Source organism: Callorhinchus milii, unplaced genomic scaffold (genome assembly GCF_018977255.1).
Source record: "Callorhinchus milii isolate IMCB2004 unplaced genomic scaffold, IMCB_Cmil_1.0 Scaffold12, whole genome shotgun sequence".
Classification (NCBI taxonomy): Eukaryota; Metazoa; Chordata; class Chondrichthyes; order Chimaeriformes; family Callorhinchidae; genus Callorhinchus; species Callorhinchus milii.
In genome coordinates, this window is record NW_024704753.1 from 2,027,676 (window position 1) to 2,053,171 (window position 25,496).

The 25,496-nt window shown below is 49.1% G+C and overlaps 1 protein-coding gene across 1 annotated transcript; it reads left to right on the top strand.

Moving 5' to 3' along the window:
• The first annotated feature begins 927 nt into the window (after window positions 1–927).
• On the top strand, window positions 928–17,519 carry LOC103185070 (interleukin-17 receptor B). Its single transcript, XM_042339682.1, has 13 exons — window positions 928–1,019; window positions 3,473–3,497; window positions 4,541–4,678; window positions 5,094–5,209; window positions 5,669–5,795; window positions 6,252–6,293; window positions 6,574–6,734; window positions 7,511–7,573; window positions 8,273–8,342; window positions 9,388–9,429; window positions 12,266–12,352; window positions 13,061–13,718; window positions 17,285–17,519. The coding sequence occupies exons 1-13, from the start codon at window positions 939–941 to the stop codon at window positions 17,517–17,519; spliced, it is 1,845 nt and encodes a 614-aa protein (XP_042195616.1). The 5' UTR covers window positions 928–938.
• The last annotated feature ends 7,977 nt before the right edge of the window (window positions 17,520–25,496 follow it).

Below are 25,496 nucleotides of genomic sequence, written 5' to 3' on the forward strand. Positions count from 1 at the left end.
CAGGTGCCTCAGGTTTGGTATCACTATTTCATGTGAGACATGAAGCATCGCTGAGTCAACCTGACTCAGCCGCTCGTGCGCTCGCCTCTGAGTCAGAAGGTTGTGGGTTGAAGCCCCCCCAACCCCCCCCCCCCCCCAAGTCGAGCTCACTGTCTTGGCTAACGCTCCAATGCATTGTGTGTGTGTGTGTGTGTGGGAGGGGGAGTGAGTGGGGGACGTTAAAGCTCGCTCCCTGTCTGCGTCTGTTCAGGTGGGCGATAATAACGATAATCCCCGCGTTTGGTGCGGCGCCTGATCACGTCTTCGTGGACGTCTCACAGCGCTTCGCGGGATACACCGCAAAGCGAATCGACCGTTGTATTCCGTGGGCGAAGCGCGGCAGCCGACTGCGCGCGGCAGCGTCCCCGCAAACCGCCGTGGGTTGAAGTGACCAAATTTCAATCCACGACTGTTTGTGGGACATTGCTGTGCGCAATCGGCCGCCGCGTTCGCCCACAAATATACAGTCAATTCACTTTACAGTGTGTTCTGTGAAGCGCTTTGGGACGTCCTCCCGACGTGAAAAGCGCTATATCAAATGCAAGGATTATTATTATTATTATTACTATCATTGTTTTTTTCTTGAGGGATTATTGTCTGGCCGGCGTGTGGAGCGAGGAAACTTGCCCAAGGTTTCTCGCTGTCGGGAATCAAACCCAGGTCTTCTCGTTGCAGTCACTGAGCTACAGGATTCCTGTTACTCAGTTTGCCTAATGGGAGGTACTTGGAATAACCATTGCTCATTCATATGCCTACACACACCCACACCCACGCGCGTGATGCCGCTCAAGATAGAGCAATAGCGTTACATTTGCTGAACACTGCTCGACTGAAGAGCACACACAGCGCACACCTCCTCACTCACTCACTCACTCACTCACTCACTCACTCCTACAGCCATGGAGCCTCGAGCCGTTGCTCTCTTCTCCCTGGCGTTGGTCGGATTTCTGGAGCAACGTTTGTGTTTGGGAAACGAGCGGGTAGGGGAACGAAACAGTGCAACGTATTGAGTGTGTGTGTGTGTGCGTGTGTGTGTTTGACACGATCACAACGAGATTGATTGCTGGAGCTTCACTTCGAGCGCTGTGTATGGTAGCTCCTAAAACTTAGATGTGGAGTCCTGCAGCTCAGCGGTTAGAGCACTCGCTTTGCGAGTGAAAGACCTGAGTTCAATTCCAGGCAAAACCTTGGGCAAGTTTCCTTACTCCACACAGAGCCTAATAATAATTCCTCCAAATCCAAAAACAATAATAAATTGGTCATTTTCAATCCACGACTGTTTGTGGGACATTGCTGTGCGCAATTGGCTGCCGCGTTCGCCCACAAATATACAGTCGATTCACTTTACAGTGTGTTCTGTGAAGCGCTTTGGGACGTCCTCCCGACGTGAAAAGCGCTATATCAAATGCAAGGATTATTATTATTATTATTATGTTTCCCTCGCGCTCTTCCTCCCCTGGATCTCCTGTAACTTGTTGGTTAGAGAACGCCACTCGCAAGCGAGAGGAACTGTGGCAGGGTAAAATGTTGGCCAAGTTTCCTTACTCCGCGCTGTTTACCTCGCAGTAAGTAAGAACCTAGTTGTTAGGTTGTTAGTCGATTGGCTGATCACTTTTCCGGGGGGCAATAATTCCTTAAAAAAAAAATGTGGTCACTCGATCCACGATTATTTGTGGGGACGCCGCAGTGCGCAATTGGCTGCCTCGTTTCGTCCACAAAATATATAGTCAATTCACTTTACAGCGTATCGTGTGAAGCACTTTGAGACGTCTGGATGACGTGATAAGGCGCTGTATCAAATGCAAGGATTATTATTATTATTATTATTATTATTATTATTATTATTATTATTATTATTATTATTATTATTATCTCCTCTAACCCCATTCCACTTGTATTTCTCACAAGTGTACGTTTCACCCACAAATATACAGTCAATTCACTTTACAGTATATTCTGTGAAGCGCTTTGAGACTCTCAAAGACTTGAAAAGCGCTGTATTAAATGCAAGGATTATTATTATTATTATTATTATTATTATTATAGTACTTCTGTATAAAATGTCTCCCCTTAAAGTCTTTGCGAGTGAGAGACCTGAGTTCAATTCCAGGCAGAGGGCCAAACCTTGGGCAAGTTTCCTTACTCCACACAGAGCCTAATAATAATCCCTCCAAAAAAAACAAAAGAATAATAAATTGGTCATTTTCAATCCACGACTGTTTGTGGGACATTGCTGTGCGCAATTGGCCGCCGCGTTCGCCCACAAATATACAGTCAATTCACTTTACAGTGTGTCCTGTGAAGCGCTTTGGGACGTCCTCCCGACGTGAAAAGCGCTATATCAAATGCAAGGATTATTATTATTATTATTATTCCTTAATCCCGTCCCACTTTGCCTTGTGATTTTGGTGACCTTTAAGGTAGATCCCACTTTTAAATCCCGCCTAAAGACCGTCCTTTTTGATCGTGCTTACGGACACCACCTCCCCTCCCTCTTCCTCCCCCCCCCCACCAGCTCAGGGTCAGACTCCGCCACCGCGAAGCACTCGGGGACGCCAGCCCGGGTGAAGGACGCTGTAGAAACTCGAGCTCTTTTGAGACGTCTCCAAGGGAACACACAACCAGTTTGCAGCTATGACAGTCTGTTCAGAACAAAGCACTGAGGTTGGAAGCTTCCCAATCGGCGTTAATGTAAGCAGCAGTTGGTAGTGCCTGTCATCGTGGAAAAACTCATCCGTCAAGTTACACCCAGTTATAAGGACTCGCGTTCATTGAGTGAGGATTGAACCCAGCGTTCGCTACGAGGGGGAGCGAGCCTTATCATGGGTGTACATCTCGGAGCGTAACAAGTGTCTTACTTGAAAGATTGAAAATGCAAGGATTATTATTTCCCTGTTATGTCTGATTATTTCAACACCAGCTCGTGTTGATTTTTTGCCTTTCAGGTGGGGTAGGTTCTCAGAACTCTGGCTTTCTGCCCCACAAAACCCTTTGTGAAGAGAATGTCTCCCTCTTTGACCTTAACCTAATTTTCCCCTCTGTTCCCCTACCACCTCCATGAAGCTCCGTGAGACAGACTTCCATCCCACACAAAAGGCACTGCTTAAGTGCAAATTGTTTTGATACACTGCCCTCAGCATTGCTGCTGTTGTTGTATTATTTCCGTCCAGATCAAATCAATCAGATCGACGAACAAACGAACACTCACGAATATCCTTAACCTTGAGGCACAAAAACTCCCACTTGCCATTTTCCGGTTGAGTATTTATTAGGAGTTAAGTGCTGTGGGACTTTACCCTGCGCTGTATAAATGTTCTTGTTGTTGTTGAATTAACTGTGAATAAAAAACCCAGTCGGACTTGCTGTTTGACCCACACTCTCGCCTTCGGCGTCAGATCAAATAACCTTTCCGCTTTCTGTTTTCTCGCAGCAGGAAATCAAGTGCAAAGCACAGTCCGGTAAGTACTTGATTGTCGATGTATTTTCTTTTTTCGTCTGTCTGTCTACAAATTACGCTGTCGCTACATTTTACAGCGTATGAGACATTGAACCGATGTCCCTGCGATGCCTGGTTCAGGCGGACGTCGATAATAATCCTTGCATTTGATACGGCCCCTAATCGCATCCTCAGCACGACTCAAAGCGCTTCGCAGGGTATACGGCAAAGGGAATTGACCGCATATCTTGTGGGCCAAACGAGGCAGCCAATTTGCATCTAACCTCTTTGTCTTTCCCTTTCCGTTTCACTTTGGAGTTTCTCTGAAATTCGTTGACGAGCGGATTTGAGGAATGCCGGAGTCCTTTGATCATGCTCGTCTCCCGGCTTAGGTTTTCATTGCTCCCATTTGGTTGATGAATGCGATTCGAGGTTCCCTGTCCACCCGAATGAATAAACATCTGCTATGATTTATTCCGGCGGGTCAGGGCAGGTGTAAGGAAAACCTGGCAGAGTTCTCTCGCAAGGATTTTGAGTGCTCTCGACGCAGAGCTTCGAAATCGACCCAACCTTTTATCCGGAGGACACACACGGCATTTATTCAGATCAACGCGTGTTTGCTTTGTGATTGATGTTCTTATTGAGTGTTAGTCTGGATTGTGCTCACACCTCCAAGTCAACGCTCGCCACACACACTGCAGTGTTGGGGGGGGGGGGGGGGGGGGGCGGAAGGGGGTTTTGGGGGTGGAGGGAGGGAAACTTGCTGCTTTGATGGAGGTGCTATCCTACAGGTGACATGTGAAACTTCCCCCCCCGCATCGCTGGCCTGCTCAGATGGATGTTAAAGATTCATCTGAAGATTAAAGGTTTGGGAGTTTCCCCCAAATAAAATGAGTCTCTTGCTGTTCCTGAGCCGTGTTTACCCACGAAAATAGTCTGTGAAGCGCTTCGAGACGTCTCGATGATGTGGTATGGCGCTGCATTAAATGCCAGGATCATTATTAATATTATTATTATTTAGGGAAACGCTTTTGAACTTTTTTGCTTTCTTTCTTTCTCTCTCAGCGAGTGAACCTCCCTCGGAATGGGAACGGCCACACAGCAGAACCCCATCTGACCTCTCCAGCCTCAAGGTTGAGCTCATCTCTGCCGGAGACCATCAGCATCCCCTGTTAAACATCAGCTGGAACCTAAGTCCCGACGGTAGGTTGTCCATTCAGAATAGACAGTCGCGTTGCTTTCTCTCTACGTAAATAGATTATAAATAGGTGTGGAGCACTGTAGCTCAGTGGTTAGAGCACTCACCTCACAAGCGAGAGGACCTGGGTTCGATTCCCAGGCAGGTCAGGGCAAAACCTTAGGCAAATTTCCTTACTCCACACACACACACACGTACGCCTCTGTTTACCCAGCAGTAAGTAGGAACCTGGATGTTAGTCGATTGATGGATCGCTCTTCCGGGGGTAATAATCCCTTCAAAAAACACTGCCGTGTTGCTGGGACGCTGCTGTACGCAATTGGCTGCCACGTTTCGCCCACAAAATGCACAGTCAATTGGCACTTACAGTGTATTGTGTGAAGCGCTTTGAGACATTTGACTCTTCCTTCCTCCGGACAGGAAGCATCCAGGAGCTGATCGCCACAATGATTTGCATACAGAGCCCATGGGAATATGTCTGTTTTCGGTGCAACTACAGCAAGCGGTTCAAGAGCGAAGTAGTCCAGGGGAAACCAGTGAGTTACAGACATATTTCCCCGTGCAACCGTTTGCACGGACCCTTGCATAGCCGGGGCAAGCTCGCGACACGGGGGATGTAACAGAGAATTTGACGCAGAGAGGGTAGGGAGGTCGTGGAACTCCCTGTCTGAAGCAATGAGTGAATCAGACAGGGGAGGTGCATTCGAGAGGAAGTCAGACTTCCACGGACTTCCACGAGGTGATGGGTGAGGGGGGGAAAGTTGTCGGAGATGGCAGTGGGTGCGGGTGTGGGGTGGGGGAGTTGGGGTGGGAGGGAGATGGCGGGTGAAGGGGGGAAGGAGTCAGGGAGCAAGCTGGACGGAGGGAGATGAGGGGAGCGTGAGGTTAGTTTATAAATGGGACCACACGGGATGTGTTGCGAGCGCGACGAGTACTCTCGCTAAGCGACGACGTCTTGCCCTAAAATATTGTCTTCGTTCCCTCCCCCCCCCAAGTGGTTATTCTATTACGCTGAACATCCAGCCAGCCCGGAGACCTCGTACCTCTTCACAGCTTTCAACATCCCACCCCCCAATATCGGGGAGGATTTGCCAGAACAAGCCTTGCAACTGAAAACACCAGGTAATGGTGGTGGGGGGCGGTGGGTGGTTGGGTGGGGTGGTGGGGGGGGGTGGGGGGCGGTGGGTGGTTGGATTTCCTGTTCCTAGAGGGCACAACAACAACAGCTTGCATTCATATAGCGCCCTTCACGCAGGGAAGAGTCTCCAGAGCGCTTGATTTTTTAATGCGGGGGTAGATTTAGCCTCTAACACAGATATTGATCTTGATCTCTCGTTGGCTGATTGAACCCGGGACATGTTAAAAATCCCAGTTGGACCTAGACACGTTGCTCTTAACTGTGTGGATTGGAAATTTACAGGACAGAAGAAGGCCATTCGGCTCCTTAAAGAGCGATCCTTTCAGTCCCGTTTACCTTGTGCTTTCCCCCTGGTCCCAGACACATTAGGTCACGATTTTATAAAAGATTAGAGACTGAACGAGAACTTCACGCCGGCTTTCCTTTCCTTTTTTGTTCAGGTTGCGAGAACAATTTGATGAAGAATTTAAAATATTGCCAAGGTAAGCAGATTAATAATAATAATAATAATAATAATAATAATAATAATAATAATAATCCTTGCATCTCCTCCCTCACCCTTTGGAACTTCATCCCACAGTTCCTTCGCCTCGCTCCATCCCTTCAAGGCACATCACAAGACCTTCCTCTTCGACCGTGCCTTCGGTCAACCTCCTGCCCCCTCTCCTCCCTGACTTCCACCCTCCCTTACCCAAGTCCCTTTCCGCCCCACACCCCACCCCCGAATATAACCATTAATTTATTGACTTTTTTGCCCCAAAGATGATGTGGATGTTTTGTGGAAGCCAAACATTTCGTTGTGCTTGATTAACAATAATGTGATGGAGATCAACTTTACGACTCATGAACAATCGTCCAGGTATGCTGTGTATCTGGTCAATAATGCATCCAAGCAAGATATAGACACCACTACTATTCCTTGGGTAAGTAAGTTGTATGTCAAATGCAACTATTATTGTGACACAATAACATTTACTCAAAGACTACAGCAAAGCGGAGCTCGGTCAGTAATTAGAATCGTGCACCACACTTAACAATCCTAATTCTTACATTCGGTGACTCAATCCACGACTGTCTGTGGGACGCTGCTGTGCGCAATTGGCTGCTGCCACAAAACACACAGTCACTCCACATTACAGTATCTCCTGTGAAGCGCTTTGAGACGTCTCGAAGACGTGATAAGGCCCTCGCTGTATCAAATGCAAGGGTTATTATTATTATTCCAGCGCCTCGGGACGTCCTCCCGACCTGAAAGGCGCGATACAAATGTAATCTTGTTGTTCTTGTTATTATTACTGTTTGATGCGGCGCCTTTCACGTCAGGAAGACGTCTCAAAGTGCTTCACAAGAGGCACTGAAAAGTGAAGTGACCGTGTGCTCGAGCCATTCAAGAAAGATAAAATTTGGTCAATCACTCCATGGTTTTGTCGGACGTTGCTGTGCGCACATTGGCAGGTGGTGGGTTCACCCACATAAATACACAGTCGCTGTGTTGAACAGTATATCTGGGGGTTAAGGGCATAGTGGCTGGAGGGGGTGGGGGGTGCTTAGAAGTCCAGTGCGTTAGTTGACGTGCGTAATGCGCTCCGAGACGCTACTCACGTGAAGCGCGCAATGTAAATGCAAATTGTTGTTTGTTTGTTTGTTGGTTTGTTTGTGGTTCAAGCCCAAATACCTACTGCGCTTCTTGTCCACTTAGTCCAACAATTCAAGAGTCACTGTGAGGTTTGAGGGAAGCTACCCAGAGACACTTTACGTCGAGGTAAGTTGATTTCCCCTCGTTCTCCTACCGTTGGCTGCGTTTGAATTTTCTTTTCGCCTCCCTTCAATGTCCAACTTGTCAGACAGTGCCCTCAACGCCCAAGCTTTGTGCGGTTTTAGCTGGTTAGCCTCCAGCAGTTACCCCCAACGCACACTCCGGGCTCCCCCCCCCCCACCCCAGCCTCCCCCAAAAGGCTTGGCTCTCGCCAACCTGCGCCTCATACTGTCCGGAATTAGGATTAAGCAAGAGAGAGAGAGAGAGATCTTTCGAAAATAATAATAGTAATTTGGTCACTCAATCCACGACTGTGTGTGGGGACGCTGGCTGGGCGCAATCGGCTGCCGCGTTTCGCCCGCAAAATGCACAGTCACTTCACTTTCCAGTATATCCTGCGAAGCGCTTTGAGACGTCTCGAAGACGTGATGAGGCGCTGCATCAAATGCGAGGATTATCATTATCATTATTATTATTATTACTATCTCTGGAATTTCCACGTGCAGGTGGGACGCACGGAACTCTCAGTTTGGTTTGGAGGAGACTCTTCAGCAACGGGTGACGGGTTTCCGCGTGTGTCAGACACCCACCCGACTGACCCCTTCTCCCCCCCCCCCACCCTCCCCGCCCCGCCCCCCAAAATATATGTTCAACTGCAGCCCAAAAAAAGACCTCCCCAATCTGAATAATCCGTCTTGCTTTCAGATCGATCCGCGCTTCCCGTCGTGCCTCAACGACTGCACTCAACACCGCAAATTTCTCAACTGCTTCATCAGTAAGTTTATTTTGTTGGGGGGTGGCGGGGAAATTCCCTGAAACGACAGCCGTCGTCTCGAGCCCCTGAATTCTCCCCGGCTTTAGCCGGCGAGGCTGTTTTGTCCACGAAACGCGCAATCCATCCGCTTTTCAGGTTGTATCCTTTGCATTTGATACAGCGCCTCATCATGTCGTGGAGAATATACCCCTATTGTCGCTTCACAGAATATACTGTAAAGTGTGGTGACTGTATATTTTGTGGACTGCAGTAGTATTGTTAGTAGTAAATGCCATGTCCTCTATGTCTTTATCGTCACCGTCTTATAACCGCACTGCAATCCCAGCCGACACTCCGCTGTTTGTCTGTCTGTTGCCATCGACTGCCGTTCACACAACCAGAGAAATATACAGCGCAGAAGAGGGCCATTAGGTTTTGTGCACAGTCTCCTTTCAGTTCCATTTATCTACCTTTCCCTGCTCTCCCTCCCTCTCTCTCGCTCTCCCACCCCCCCCCCCGACTCTCCCTCTCTCTCTCTCTCGCTACCCCCCCCTCCCCCACTCTCCCTCCCTCTCTCTCTCTTTCCGCCTTCACCTCCCTCTTCCAATTTTCCAAGTATAACCTGTCCCACTGCCAAAAACAACATTCGCAAAGTCAACAATAGTTTGGGAGTGAAAGCAACAGCCGCAAAACCTGAAACACAAAGGCATCGGAACATATGAACAGGAAGAGGCCATTCAGCCCCTCAAACCTGTGAAAAGCGCTATATCAAATGCAAGGATTATTATTATTATTATTATTACCGTCATACTATAAGATCGCAGCTGATCTGTACTTCAACTCCAATTAGCCGCCCTTTCCCCGAATGCCTATACACCCTGACGTAACGTTTCGCCCACAAATATACAGTCAATTCACTTCGCAGTATATTCGAGACGTCGAGAAGACGTGAAATGCGCTATATCAAATGCGAGGATTATTATTATTATTATTATTAACAAAAATCTATCCATCTCAGTCTTGCAAATGTCTTGAAAGCACTAAATACAACCTGTTTTCCTTGCAGCAAGAGCCAGTCAAGAATTTGTTCCGTTTCCATTGATCTCTGGTAAGAAAGCCCTTTGGGCCCATTAGATCTCATCATTCCTAACATCCTTCCTGACTATCCTGGTAACCCACTGATTACCCTTTGGATAAAAAAAAACTTCCAGGTGTCAGTTCTGAATCTTCCTTTCAACTCTGAACCTGTGCCGTCTTTTTTCCGCTGCTTGAGGCATCTGAAAGTATTGTTCTTCTGTGTTTAATAATAATGAATAAAATAATAATCCTTGCATTTGATATAACGCCTACACACGTCTTCGAGACGTCTCAAAGGGCTTCACAGATGTACTGTGTAGTGAATTGCCTGTGCATTTTGTTAGCGAAACGAGGCAGCTAGAAAATAATATCTGGGGCGGGACATGTCAAACGACTGCAGCCCAGGATGGTGACAGGTGAATTAGATAGACCTTGGTCTTCTTTCGCCAGCAAATTCTAATGTTCTTACGTTCCTTTGCTTGATGTTCTCCTCTGCAATGCCAACTCTGTCAAACCTGTCAGAGCAGTTCAATTTAACTAGCGTCGCTTTAACGAGAGCAAGACTTATCACGAAACTGAATCAACGAATGGAAAGGAGCTCATTGATTGAAAGTTCTGATTAGCTATTAAGTAGGTCAGAAATGGCCTGTGCATTATCTAATATTTCCTGCGAGACACAGTTACTGCAACAGAGTGGTTGGTTGGCTTGGCTTCTTCAAAGAATCCGGCAGCTGCTTTGAATATCTCTCAGACAAGCACCTGGGTAAAAGCACAGAGGCACTGCGTGGAAAATTGATACTCAAGTAATATGATATTATCGCAAATAAATCCTTCCATTTCGCACAGCGACTTATCAGGTCGTCGAGATGTCTGGATGAGACATGAAACCAAGGCCATGTCTGCCTTCAAAGCGCCTGACCTACTGCCAACAACGTGAAGTGCTTCGAGACGTCTTGACGACGCAATAAGGCACGTCACAGTCGCAGTGACCCCGTCCCGTATTGGCGGCAGCCCAATTTGCGCCCGGCAAAATTGTCCCACAAACAACTGACCAGTTTTATTTGGGGATCTGTCGGCCAAGGCGGTAGGAACTCCTTTTTCTTCTCGAGTAGCGCAGCGGGATCTTTCACTTGCCTCCGAACGGACGCAGATAAAGGATCTGGGTTTAGTTTGACGTCTCATCTGAAAGATAACACCCTCGACAATGCAGCACACACACACACACACACACACACACACACCCCCCGCAGAGCTGCCTCGGAGAGCCGACCGAGACTGTGAGCTCAGGGGCTGGAACCTGTGATCTGCTTTCTGGCCCACTGGGGAGAATGCTGACGGCTGGGCCGGGGTGGAAGTGGGAACGAAGGCTCTCAGGAAGAATTGAGACGTTTTCCTAATCCGGTCATGTGTTTTTGAATGGAGTCCTGTAGCTCAGTGGTTAGAGCACTCGCTTTGCAAGTGAGAGACCTGAGTTCAATTCCAGGCAGAGGGCGAAACCTCGGGAAAGTTTCCTTACTCCACACAGAGCCTAATAATAATCCCTCCAAAACAAAAACAATAATAAATTGGTCATTTTCAATCCACGACTGTTTGTGGGACATTGCTGTGCGCAATTGGCTGCCGCGTTCGCCCACAAATATACAGTCAATTCACTTTACAGTGTGTTCTGTGAAGCGCTTTGGGACGTCCTCCCGACGTGAAAAGCGCTATATCAAAAGCGAGGATTATTATTATTATTATTATTAATGCTCTCAGACGACAGGTTTGATCGTTCTTTACTCAGCATCCGGCAACCTGCCATCCTTCAGATGCGGCATTAAACCGGGGTGCCGTCTGCCTGATCAGGGTTAAGATCCCACGGCGCTATTCGAACAGATAAAAGAAGTTTCTCTCTCTCTCTCTCCACCCCCCCACCCACCCACCCCCCCAGTGTCCTGGTCAAAAATCCCCCAAGGATTTCTGCAGCTCAGTGGTTAGAGCACTCGCCCCACGAGCACGAGAGACCCGGGTTCGATTGCCGGACAGGGGCGAAACCTTGCGCACGTTTCCTTACTCCACACACACGCCTGATGATAATCCCTCAACAGCAAACAATAATAAAATTGGGTCACTTCGATCCACGACTGTGCGCGGGGGGACTCGGCCGCGCGCGATCGGCTGCCGCGTTCCGCCCACGAATATACAGTCAAACCACTTCACAGTGAAGCGCTTTCGAGACGAAATTGAAGACGTGAAAAAGGGCTCTATCAAATGCAGGGATTATTAAATAAAACTGGTGTCATTTTATTGAGGCCAAGTCGGCCTACAAATATAGTCACCCCATCTCGCAGTATATCCCGCGAAGCGCTTTGAGACGCCTTGACGATGTGCTGAGGCGGTGTACCAAATGCAAGGATTATTATAATTCAGATGAGCCTCCTCTGTTTTGGCCCGGGGACTCTTAAGCGCTTCCTGGACGGTACCCTGTGCGTGAAGGGCACCATGGTAAATGCAAGTTGTTGTCATTTGTGCCCCTAAATACATTTGGTCAGGTGGAACGACCGAGCAGGTTGCAAATAGCGGATAATATTATGAAAATAATTATCCAAGCACAATAATAATAACAATTACAATGACATAACACGATTGAGAACTATTGTTAGAATTATTATTATGATGTATCGTGTTGTTGCTGGTCTCAGAGTTTGTGCGCGTGTGTGCGTGCGTGCGTGTGTGCGTGTGTGAATGCGTGTGTCTATGTGCATGCGTGTGTGTGTGCACACGTGTGCGAGTGCGTGCTGTGTGTCCGACAGACCCCCGTTTGCAGCGCGGCCAGAGAAATGGGCATTTATCCATTAACGGGATCTTCTCCTCTTTCCTTTGTTCAGAGACGAGGCAACTGACTTGGATGTTTGTGGCCCTGTCGTTGGTGGTTCTGGGTTTGATGTTGGGTGCCCCACTGTTCATTAAACGTGGTAAGCGAAAGGCGACGTACCTTCCGTAGGGCGCGGAGGGATTTACAGAGCGATTTGGAGCCACTTTATTGGGGCAGAAAAGTCCCACCCGTGGCTGGCGCTCACAGGTGTAGTGACTGTTTTTGTGTGTGTGTGCGTGGGTCCGTGAGAGTGCGTGTAGGCAAGTGATCCAGCCATGTTCCCTGGCCAACAAAGTGGAGGGACTCCAGGCTGTAGCTTGTTCAAGGGGGGGGGGGGGGGGGGGGCAGAATGGTTGTGTGTGTGCAGAAGTCTACCTTAAGTGCTGTTAGGTCACACCTCTCAGGAAGGGGGTGAGGAGGAGAAGGAGGAGGAGAAGTATGGAAATCCTGGAGCTTAGTGAGAGGACCTGAGGTTTGATTCCTGGGCAGAGTGAATACACGGAATACACAGTCACTGCACTTGACGGTAACCTCTGTGAAGCCCTTTGAGACGTCTCGAAGACGCGATGAGGCGCCGTATCAAATGCAAAGACGATGATGATTATTGTTGTCATTATTAGTATTTTTTATTATCATTATATTGTAATATTATTAATAATAATATAACAAATTATTATTGTATTATTATTATATTATATGATTATTATATTACTATTATATTATTATTAATATAATAAATTATTAAAGTACAATTACGACCTCCTCCCTCCCCCCCCTCCCCACCCACTAAACAATTTTCCGTTCAAAGCCAACGCCAGGATGTGGGCATTGCCTCTGGTTGCCGAGTGGATGCCCCCCGTGTCGGTGCTGCTGATCTACTCCCTGGACGATGATCCGCGGCAGAAGCCGGTGGTGCTGAGCTTCGCCGAGTTCCTGCAGAGCGTGTGCGGAGCCGAGGTGATGGTGGACATGTGGCAGACGCGGAAGGTGGCGCAGATGGGGCCCCTGGCCTGGCTGGCGTCCTGCAAGGAGACTGCGGACAAGGTGGTAGTCCTGTGCTCGGGGGGCACCGGGGCCCGGTGGAAGGCCTCTTGCCGCGAGCCAGACTCCGTCCTGACTCCCCCCGGCCCGGGGGCGGGAGCGGAGCGAGAGGAACTGTTCACCGCCGCCGTCAACTTGCTGTGCCACGAGCTGCAAGACCCCCGCGCAGCCCGCAAGGTCGTGGTGGTCTACCTGGCCGACTTGGGCTCAGCAGAGGATGTCCCGGGGGTCTTCAGCCCCTGCGCCAAGTATTGCCTGGACAAGGACATCGAGGCCTTTTACAGAGACCTCTACGACCTGCCCCCGCGCAGGGACGGGGAGAGCAGCGCCCTGTTACAGCACAAGCAGCTCCTGTACCGGCAGACGATGAGTCGAGCGCTATCCCAGTTCACAGCATGTCCCACCCCAACCCCACCCCTGTCAAGGTGAGACTTTACGAACCGACACGGTTTTTCCCCTGCAAAATGTTTTGAGGACTTTTACGCACACGCACATACACACACACGCTTACGCACAGGTAAACCCGCTTGCCGGTGACCTGCCTGCGGCGGGAGGTGAAAGACATCGACTCACGTTACCGCTCTCTTTTGCTCACCCAGACGGTGAGGGGCTGACGCTTGAGGTGACGCCTTATGATCCGGAGCCCCCTCAAGCTCGCGGATGGCCGACTAATACCTGTCGCCCAGTTACAGAATCGCAGACTGGCGGGGTTTGCAGGTCTAGACTGGCTCCGCTGCAAAGCTTCCGATTCGCGTTTAGGGGGGGGAAACAGTTGAGCTCCGGGGCTGCGCAGGAGTTACCAGAGAATCATGACCAACGGAGTGAGGTAACTCACAAGCCTGTGCGTCTCTCTCTCTCGAGTTTCATGTACAGTCGAGGGGGAAGGGAGGAGGAAAGGTTTCGCCCAAGAAACGGGGAGTGAGGTTTTGGACGTCTCATCCGAAAGACGGCACCTCCTCCGACAGTCCAAGACCCCCACCCCACCCCACCATTGGAACGTCAGCTTAGACTATATGATTCCAAATCCAGACATAGGGTCTTGAACCTGCAACCTTCCGACTCAAGGGTGGGACAAAGAGAGAGAGGGAGGGAGAGAGGTTCATTTTACATCTTGAGCTGGCCGACATTTATTGCGATGACGCAGATTTTCACGCGAGTCATTGCTTTTGGGGATGGAAGCTCCCACATTTACGCTCTCGTGTGTCATGGCTGGGTGTGTCATTCCGTGCGCGTGCGTGTGTGTGCGCGTGTGTGAGTATGAGTGTGTGTGTGCGCGAGGGCGTGCGTGCGTGCGTGCGTGCGTGCGACTGACATATTGCGAGATACACAGAGTACGTCGGCAAGACTGTAAAGGACTGAAGCTTTGCGACCATGAGTTTTTCCGTGCTGTAATTAATCACACTTTCTGAATAGTCCGTTTCCTTCTGAAGCGGGTGGTGTGGAGATGGCTGCGTCACCTTCGCAATGGCTTGTTCACGCTATTAATATTTGTGTTTGTAACTTAAACTGACTGGTTTCATCTCCGCACTCGTGTCTCCTATTCTTGTGTGGGGTTTTTTTTTTTAATGATGCAAAAGGCGTGTAAAAATGTACCCCGGCTACTGGAGTTGCAGCGCAGTGTGTTGTCTTGACCAGCTATTAAATTCTGTTTTCAATGTTCTTTGATCTAATAATAATAATAATAATAATAATGATTCCCTGATTGAAATCGACTGCAAAAAGACGTGAGTTACGAGGACTTCACTAAGGTTGGAAATGAGACCTGATTACAGAGGTGTAGCACCTTTTGCTGCGTTGTTGCTCACTCCCCCCCCCACCCCACCCCACCCCCACCACGCCCACCACAATCAATGAGGGCCACCATTTTCATGGCAGATAATGTTCAGTAACATGGACGAATGGATGGAGTGAGGAGGTCACATCTGCCGTAACATGGATGGATGGAGCCAGGAGGCCAAATGCATCACTGACAGATTGTTTCAGCTCCTCTGTTGTCTCACAGCACTGTTTTGTAACTGGTGGTGGGGAGGCGGTGGGCTATGGGGGTTAACATGACTTTGTGGAGACTCCTTGTACTCTAACCCCATTATTACCCCGCTCTTTCCTTCCTGCCCCCCACCCCCCCCCCCCACTCTCTCTCCCCCTCCATGCTGATGTGTGTGCCTTTGCTCACTCCCACCTTCTCTCCTCCCCTCTTCCACCGGAGCTGCTGTCTAACCCCATTTTACCCGGAGATAAGTCTCTTGTACAGACCTGGTGAGATGCAGCACTTATCTGATTGTGAGCGAACCTGCACAGTTGTCAGCAATCAGATGTTTCCTCTCGAAAAGATTCGCAGCTTTGATAGGAAGGTGTTTTTGATGGGGGTGGGTGTGGAGGAGAGAGGAGGGGGGGTGGGGGAAGTGAAGGGCGCAGGAAGCACTGTATCTGTACATCAGTTGCGTGTAAATTTATGGAGCGATACGGAATGAAAATCAGAGCGAGAGATCGAGAAAGAGCGAGCGAGCGAATACTGCTGATTGTGCCACAGAACGATAAGGCGATGAATGAAAACTTTTTTAAGATCACTGACCAGTTTCCCGGGGCTTAGCGGCAGAAAGGCTGGGAACGGAACCTGAGCCACCAACGCGTTGCTGAGATAAAGGATTCTGCTTCACAGAACGCGCTGTAAAGTGCAGTGACTGCGCATTTTGTGGGCGAAACGCGGCGGCCAACTGCGCACGGCGGAAGGTTCTTTTTTCAAACTCGGCTGCAGATTTGAAAAAAATTCAATGGGAATTTTCGAAGAGGAAGTCACCTTTTCAACTCCGTTCTTTGATTTGTCCTCCAAAACGCACAGTCACTACACTTCGCAGCAAAATCCCGTGAAGCTCTTTGACTTGACGCTGGGTTAAGGCGCCGCAACGTATCAAATGCAAGGATTTTCATTATTATTATTGTTATGGTTGACATTATAGTGTTCAGCAGTGTGCCACGAGGGGGCACCGTTTACCACAACTGTGGGGGGTGGTGGGGGTGGGGGGGGGGACATTTCACTTGTGTGTTGAATGTCGGAATAATAGGTATTTTTTTTGGGGTGGGGTGGGGGGGAATAATCCTGGGTTAAAATTCGCGCCGTTTCTTAACCCATTCTGGACTGAATTGGGAGGATCGTTGTATTACCGCTACTGTCGTTTATTGCGGTGGTTTGTGAGCACGAACCGCCCCCCCCCCCCCCCACCACCCCACCCCACCACCCGCCATCCATCCCATCCTGGTGTCTGTCCTGAAATCAAGTCACCCCCCCACCTTTGCCGCCTCTTAACCTGCGTCCTCTTCTACTGTCTCGGTGCGCCCGAAAGTATTGGTCTGGGTTTAACTGTTTCAATCGCATTTAAAATGTTATTTAAAGGGACGAGCTTGTAGGGCTATGGCGAGAGTGCGGGGGGGATGTGGGGTTGATTTGGTAAGCTCTTTTGAAAGAGCCGCCACAGACGCCGATGGGCCGAATGGCCTCCTTCTGCGCTGTATAATTCTATGACGCTATGATTCTAAGGTCCCGTTCTGAATCGTCTTCTCACAAGGCAGACGTGAAGGGCCTGTCTGATCGTTGCTCCTACTGACTCCCTCTCACACTCTGCGTCCCTCCAGCAGGAGAGAGAGCGAGAGCGAGAGAGCGAGAGCGCATTCCATCCCGACAATCCGTCCCTGGGATCTCCACGTGTCGGTGGGACGGGGCGGAGGTGGGGGTGGGGTGGGGGAGTGCGTTATATAAAGTTGTTGTTGCTCAGGCTGTCTGTCTGGTAAACACACGCAGCTCCCGGTACCCACTGTTGTTCTGCCGAACAGAGGAATCAGGTCTCCTGGCTGCGTAGGGTAACGACACTGACAGCAACACGTGCGTCGCAGCAGAGCGAGTATTCAGCTGCACGATAGGGGTGTCGAGATAAATTGCGTGCCGACAAAACACGGGCCAGCAGGAGCCCCAGATAAATCGTTCTCCCCTTTTCAGACCTAATTGCCAGCGCCGCCTTTGCTGTCGGTCTTTAGACACGTCCCGTTTGTCCGATGTTATTGCTTGCGAGTCGATGCGAGCGGAAGAACTGCGAGCGATTCGTGGAAGAAATGCGAGCGATTCGTGGAAGAAATGCGAGCGATTCATGCGGAAAGGAGGGGGCCAGCCAGGCAGGAAGCCGGAGCTGGTCGAGCGGAGGCGAGGCAACGGGGTAGTGGGTTTGGAGGAGTAAAAGGAGGTCGGAGAGAGAGAGAGAGAGAGAGAGAGAGAGAGCGAAGGTTAGGGAGGGGAAGTGCCTGCCCAGGGCGTGAAGGGATTTGAAGACGGGGAACGCGAGGACGTTGAAATCGTTATGATTTGCGCCATCGCACGTCAGACTGCCCCACGAGTACGGTCGCTGGAGGAGTTAACACCAGGAAAGCACGACGCGCAAGCAATGACATCGGAGGACGGAAGCCTCTCTCGTCGCGGTGGCTTAACCGGACGCCCGAATGGTCTCGCCCAGGAGCGCGAAATCTTTTTCCCTTTATTTTCCGAAACGAATCCTCTTTGGGGGGGGGGGGCTTTTCAGTTAAATACGCGCTGCGACCCGGAACACGCTGCGTTCCTTTCTTGCCTCGCAAAGGCACCATGGCAACGCACTATTTCCCCTGTTGCTGCCTGGCGAAGTATTTAAACCCGTCACGAATCTGTCGCATTCCTATCCCAACCCTGTGCGGAGCAGAGCCGGCTGGTGTTATAGATACAGAGAGCTTCAGAGAGGGGGTGGGGTGGGGCGGGGGGGGGGGGGGGATTGAACGTGGGGGTTGAGGAGGATTAATGGGGGTGCGGAGGTAGGAGAGGTTTGGAAGAGGGTTAATAATAATAATACTATAATAGTAATAATCATCCTTGCCTTTGATACAGCGCCATATCACATCGCTGAGGCGTCGCAAAGGGCTTCACGGGACACACTGTGAAGTGGATTGACTTTAAATTAAATTAAATTAAATTAAATTAAAGTGCGCCGTATTTTGCGGACGAAACGCGGCAGCCAGTTTACGCACAGCAGCGTCCAGCAAACAGCTTGTGGAGCGGGGGACCCGATTTTCATTTGGGTGGTGGGGGGGGGGTGTGGGGGGAGATTGTCGTCCAGGACACCGGGAGGGAGAGAGAGAAACTCCCACCTGAACAGAGAGAGAGGGGACCTGGGTTTAACGTCTCACCTGAAGGACCGGGATGGGGTTGAGTAGGGGCCGGGGAGAGGGGCGGGAGAGGGAGAAAGAGAAATAGCGGTAGTGGATAGCCAGCGAGCCTTTCCCATTGAGCCAAATAAATAGACTTAAGACTCGCGTGCTGAGCGGAGAGGGGAAAGCTTCAGCAGGAATGAACAGAACGTGCTGAGCGCAGAGGAGAGGGGCTCGAGTTGCCGGTAACAGCTGCACAGTCTGAGCTTAATGGCCCAGCGCAACCTGGGTTTAATGGCGGAAAAGAAATCATTTACTTAATTCGACTTCATGTAAACAGCTCCTCTGAGCAGGCGAGGGAGGATTATATGTATGTTTGCGTGTGTAAAGAGCAACAAGGCTATAGCCAAAGCCATAATCCAGCCCTGCTTGGAGACACCTGGCCTTTCCCTTCTCTCCCCGGCTTTGACGTCTGTTGGTTCTTGGCGCTGAGAAGCCGTTAGAGAAACAGAGGCCGTTTGTAGTTGGGTTTGTTTTTTACGGATCTGCGATAAGGACAGAGGGTCAATATACAAGATGTTTCTTCCTGATGTTCAGCTGCTCAGGGAGAGAGGGGATTCACCGGGCAGGAGGCTGGGCTGACACTTGTACTGGAGCAGATAATGCTTCGGCTGCAGTGGGAGTAACGAGCGCAGGTTTTGGGCACTTCATCAACAGCTGAAGGAGGTTGGTTTGTGGCAGTCTGGGGAGGGCTGGACCTGGCAACAAGGCAGCAACTGGTACAAGCAAACGGCTGTCGCTTGTACTTTGCGGAGATTGTGGGGTGGGGGGAAGCCACTGCTAATAGGAGCCGGATGACTGACATCTCACAAGCGGCCAGGAGATAAATACCGGAATCATCTGCGGAGTTTGGTAAACTCTTGGACGACAAGGTTTGCTTTAAATGGATCACACACACACACTCTCTATCTCTCCATCTGGAAGGACCGCATTCCTGCTTATCTAACACATCAGGAGTCCTGTAGCTCAGTGGTTAGAGCGTTTGGGTTCGATTCCCGGGCAGGGCCAAACCTTAGGCAAATTTCCTCACTCCACACACACACACACGCCTCTGTTTACCAAGCGGTAAGTAGGAACCCGGTTGTTAGTTGATTAGCGGATCGCCTTCCGGGGGTAATAATCCCTTAAAAATAATAATAATAATTTGGTCGCTCAATCCACGGCTGTTTGTGGGGACGCTGCTGTGCGCAATCGGCTGCCGCGTTTCGCCCACAGAATATACAGTCCATCCACTTTACAGTATGTTCGGTGAAGCGCTTTGAAACGTCTCAAAGACGTGATAAGGCACTGTATCAAACGCAAGGATTATTATAACCGTTACCAAGAAAATATTAGGCGCAGGTTGGCTTGGAGGGCGGGGGGGGAGCCCAGAGTGTGCGTCGGGTGACTGTTGGAAGTTAACCAACTAAACCTATGCGAACAGACTCGTTTCAAACAGCTCAGTGTACACGGTGTGAAAATCCTCCCCGCTCACTTGCCTACACGTTGCATCTGTTTGCCTTTCACGAAAAAAATCAATTGGAACCATCGCAATTTGACTGTCGAAATGCCCTGAAATACACTTTGTGATTGACTTTACGCCAAAGCGGTTTTCTTTAACCTGCTTCAAGCTGACAGCTTCCCTTGTATCATTTGTTTGCCTCAACGTGATTAAAACGCCTTTCAGTACAGGAGGAGAGTAATTGGTGGTGACTTAAGCATGAAACCAAACCCAAGGAAAAGAAAAGTGACCTCTTTATCAACTAATAATAATAATAATGCTACCAATAATAATCCTTGCATTTGATACAGCGCCTTATGACCTCTTCTGGATGCCTCAAAGCGCTTCATGGACTACACTGTAAAGTGAATTGACTGTATGTTTTGTGGGCTAAAAGCAACAGCCGTTTACACATAGCAGCGTCCCGCAAACAGTCACGAATGGCGTGACCAATTTTATTTGGGGGATTGTCCGCCAGGACACCGGGAGGGAGAGAGAGAAACTCCTTTCTCTTTTCAAATAGCGCCGCGGGATCTTTAACGTCCACCCGAACAGGCAGACGGGGACCTCGGTTTAACATCTCCTCCGAAGGATGGCACCTCCAACAGTGCAACACCACCAGCATATCATTGGGGCGTAAGCTTAGACTATCTGATCCCAAGTCTCGACGTAGGGTCTTGAACCCACGACCTTCTGATTCAGAGGCGAGAGAGACAGAGAGAGAGAGAGAGAGAGAACACCACCACTGAGTCAGGCTGATAATTCTTTGGATAAGATGTTAAACCGAGGTCATGTCTCCCTGTTTGGATGCATATTAACGAATGCCAAACAAAAGGAGATGAGAGTTTCTGTGTGTGTGTATGTGTGTGTGTGTGTGTGCGTGCGTGCATGTGTGCATATGTCTGTGTGTGTGTGTGCGTGCGTGCGTGTGTGTCGGCCAAGCAAACCTCCAGAAAAATTGAACGTCCGTCACACGACCTGAGAACAAATTGGCTCCTGTGTTGGCCGACGCTTGGCAAGCAATTACCTAAGCAAATGCTTCAAGACTTTCCGACTTTGTGCACTCCCTATCAAACGCGAGAATTATTACCTAATTATTATATTATCATCCGGTCATGTTTCAGACACGAGTTGGTGCTTTAATAGTCATTGTTCATCCCTTTACCCCGCGGCGGTTTTGACAACCGCATCCACCAGCTCAGCTAAAGTCTTTCCTGACCAGCACAATGCCGGCCTGCCATCTACCCTCCACACCCACCTTGGGCTCCCCCACCTGCACCCCTCCACCCACCCTCTCCCCCCCTGCCCCCCCCCCCGCCGCCGCCGCCACACACACACACACACACTCCCAAATCCTTCCAGTTCTCTCTCGTTCAAGAGAAGGTCTAGCACTCTTCCTCTATCTCTCCGCATTGCCCCCTCCTTCCCCGTCTTCAAGACCTTCGTATCTCACCGTTTGCGGAAATGTTAATTATTCATAGACTGAAGCCATTACATAAATACACCTCCTTTATTAGTCCGCAGCTCTGTTCAATCAATTAGCTAAATGAGCTCTACCTACTTTCCTCGTTCCTATTCACCTCATTACCATACTGTTATAGAAAGCCCTCCGTAGCGCTGAGCAGGGGAAGGAAGCTAGCGACAGCGTTCCTCACACTGACACGATCTCCCGTGTTAGAGGCTTGGGTTTGGGGATACGGTAAGTATTAGGCGCTGGCTGGCAGGAGCCAAGGCTTGGGGACCCCAGAGTGTGCGTTGGGGGTAATTGCTGGAGTCTAACCAGCTAGTTTCCCATTGAGAGCGCTGTCTGACAAGCTTTTCTGGCTGTTTGTCCAGCTAGGACCACCCTAGCCGTGAGGGCAGAGTTAACCAGGAGCTGAGTGAGATGACTCCCTCCCCCTGTGACTGATCTGCCCTTCCAGGGCATGTCGTTGAGCCAGGCTTGGGCTGTGCTGTCGTCCGTCTTAACCTGAAAGCTGTGTTTCTTTTAAGAACCGAGGAAAAGTGTTTTTCCGAAATTAGGTCAGGATTAAAGGATTTTCCACAACAATGAGCGGTCATAAAGTTTAAGATCAGAATTCCCTGCCCGCACCCAATCAATCGATCGATCGAACGATCGATCAATCAGCAAATGAATTGATCAATGAATGAATGAATGAATGAATGAATGAATGAATGAATGAATCAATCAATCAATCAATGAATCAATCAATCAATCAATCAATCAATCATTGCTGGGGATTCTTGTGACAAACCACTTGTATTAAAACTGTACGTATTTTACGTGTTTGATACAGTATCCATGACAACAAGACTCGTGTTTGCAAGAAGAACGACAAATGGTAATTGCTGTGAGAACGAACAAGAGATTTACTCACGTTTCGCCTTGAAACCCGCTGCGAGGATCATTTATCTAAACGTTACAATTCCTCACCGCATTCTGCCTGTTTTGGATTTCGCCAGTGTGGGGGTCTGGCAAGGATCATCACAGACACACGCACACGCACACACACACAGCCTCAATTCCCCCCCGTCCACCCCAAAATTTCTTGGCAAAGCAACGGCTAATCTTTACGGGTTGAAAGCAGAGGGATGTCAGAGCCAGGAGACAGCCATAAGACAATAACGATTGCCCTGCTCTGCGCTGAGAGCTGTTGTCTCGATGCCACCACTTGATCTTGGCTCTCGTGTTTCCCCTGTATCAGTTATCCCCCACCCACCCATGAGAGGAAGAGAGAGAGAGAGAGAGTTCTACCAGTCTTGTGTCTGAAAAACTAAAGTCCGTCTGTGGAGGTGACACATACAATACAATACAACATTACATTTGTATAGCATAGGGTACCACGGAAACAACAACAACTTGTATTTATATGCAAGGGGTCAGACTCCGCCACTGTCGAGCGGTAGTTTAGTTGTGTTGCTCAGTTCCATCCACTCGGGGGCATCCTGGTATCATCACTGAGCTCCTCGAGTGAAGAAACAGGTTCACGAACGGCGAGATGATTAATAATGAAGCAGCACATCACTGCTTTCTCCACGCGATTAGCAACGGGACAGATACCAAATAGTGTGGCTCAGAGGTGACGAACTGGGTGTCTGAGGGGAGGATTGGGATGGGGGTGGGGTGGGGTGGGGCGGGGGGGGGGGGGGGTTTGGGGGAGAGAAGAGAGTGGAAATTGCACCCAACTCTAGATTTACTCTATTTTCCGCAGCAGCTCAGATAACTCAGAATTTAGCAAATTGTTCGAAACTTTAGGCAAGTTTCCTTACTCCACACACACACACACACACACACACACACCTCTGTTTATTTGCCATTAAGTGAGGGATTCTCTCCTCAACAGATAAAATCAGTCGGTCAGCTCACGACTGCTTGCGGAGACGCTGTTGTGCAAATACTGGCTACCGTGTTTGCCTACGAAACACACAGTCACTGCATTTCAGATCCTGCAAAGTGCGTTGAGAAATGATTTAAAAGGCGCCGCATCAAACGCGAGGACTATTTCGTCGTTTATTTTCAAACAACTTTTTGTTCAATAGAAAAGAATGCAATCCTTTCCACCCAAAGCAGATAAGAGGTGGTCACGAATGCCGAATAAAAATAGAATGGAAATGGCTGATGTGCAGTGGGGCTAAAAGCGTTAAAACAGCAGTGCAGTCACAATGAAAATCAATCTGGATAGTTTTTTTTTGCTGCATTGACTGGCTGAGAGGAGACTGACCCTGTTTGTCTTGTGTGATAGTGTTTGGAGCTTTTTGTGTGCAGAGCCAAAGTGCTTTCAATATCCGAACGGTTACACATCAAAACACAGCCAGAAGAGAAAAATAGACTAATAGACATTGATAATTGTTGGTAAGTGGCCCATGGATAAACAGATAAAGCGTTCCAGTACAGCGTGAACACCTAACACTTTATTTATTAAAATCACTGCCACGCTTGGATTTTTTTTTGGGGGGGGGGATCCTTTTGATGTTGGCCGAGCGAACGAGCATCAAATCGTGGGGGTTTCAGATGGGAGAGCGAACTGCGCTTTGGAGAGAGATGGGACTTGCAGCAAGACAGCAAGTCAAGTGTGAAGGCATCGGCAGATTGTTGGTGGGTGGTGCTCTGAGTTAATCCCATTGTAACCAGGGGGTTGGAAACATGTTTGTAACTAGGAGCTGGAAACATTTTGGTGACACGAAAAGGAATAGAGTCAACCCCTCTGTGCTGGACTCTCTGTAGCCTGGTTTCACAGCGGTCTCTTAGGATAGTGGTGAGAGCGCTCGCCTCACAAGCAAGAGGACCCGGGTTCGTTCCCGAGCGGGGCAAAACCTTAGACAAGTCTCCTTTCTCCGCACGCCTCTGTTTACCTAGCAGTAAGTACAAACCTGGAGGTTAATTGATTGGCGGATCGCTGTCTGAGGGGAACAATCCCTCCCCCCACCCCACACAAAAAAATTGGTCACTGAATCCACGACTGTTTGTGGGACGCTGCCGTGCGCGTTTGGCTACTGCGTTTCGCCCACAAGAATACACAGTCAATCCACTTTACGATGCATTCTGTGAAGCGCTTTGAGGCGTCTCAACGACTTGAATAAGGTCTACATCAAATGCACGAATGATATCACAGGGCGCAGCTGATGGAATGTTTATGAATACATAAATAAATGCGACCGGAACGATGACAACATGATGAATTAAGTGGTAGTGACAAGTTAAGCCAGAGTCGAGTTATCAGGAGTTTCCTGAATTCTCATTAAAATTACACCCTTGCCTTCAGCTGCCTGCGTTTGCTTCAAAGACACGCCCCAAAGTCCAAATCATCACCAGCTAATTGTCTCTTTAATTGTGCTGACAGTAATTGTTTTAAAAAATATATATAATTTGTTAATTATCCCTTGAGAGCTATCACTCAGTCATCAGGGCAGAGCGTTGGCATTATCTGAGTCAGGTTGGTATGGTTGACTGACTGATTGCAAATTATAACACATACAAACAGACCCTATCATCTCAGTAAAGGGCGTTCAAAGCCTATTCTTGATTGAATCAGTCGTTTTTGAAACGTAACGAATGCACAAAGTCATAGGTCGTAACTTTACGTCCGATGCATTTAAATCATGTCAACGATTGATTGGGTAACTGCCAGGTTGACATTGTCAATCTGTCCGTTGGATTGGATTTGAGGCTCCACAGATCTATTTATCAAGGCCTAGCGCTCAATAGGCATCAGAAATAAAAGGTTGGCTATTAATTTATTGATATGTAGCGTGGCTCCAAGCAATATTACAAAAAATTAGTTATACCTAGACTCACCACTAGATGTCTGTAGCCCACCATGAACTGGATGTTTCTACTATTTAGTCCATTATCTTTGCACAACCCCCCCCTTCCCCATCACCAGGACAGTCTATCTTCAATTAAATCTTATTTAAGATGAAATCAGAGGGGAGAAAGGAACGGGGAAATAGGAAAAAAAACAGAACCTGGCTGTAATTTTTCTCTGCTCTCCAATTCCAATTA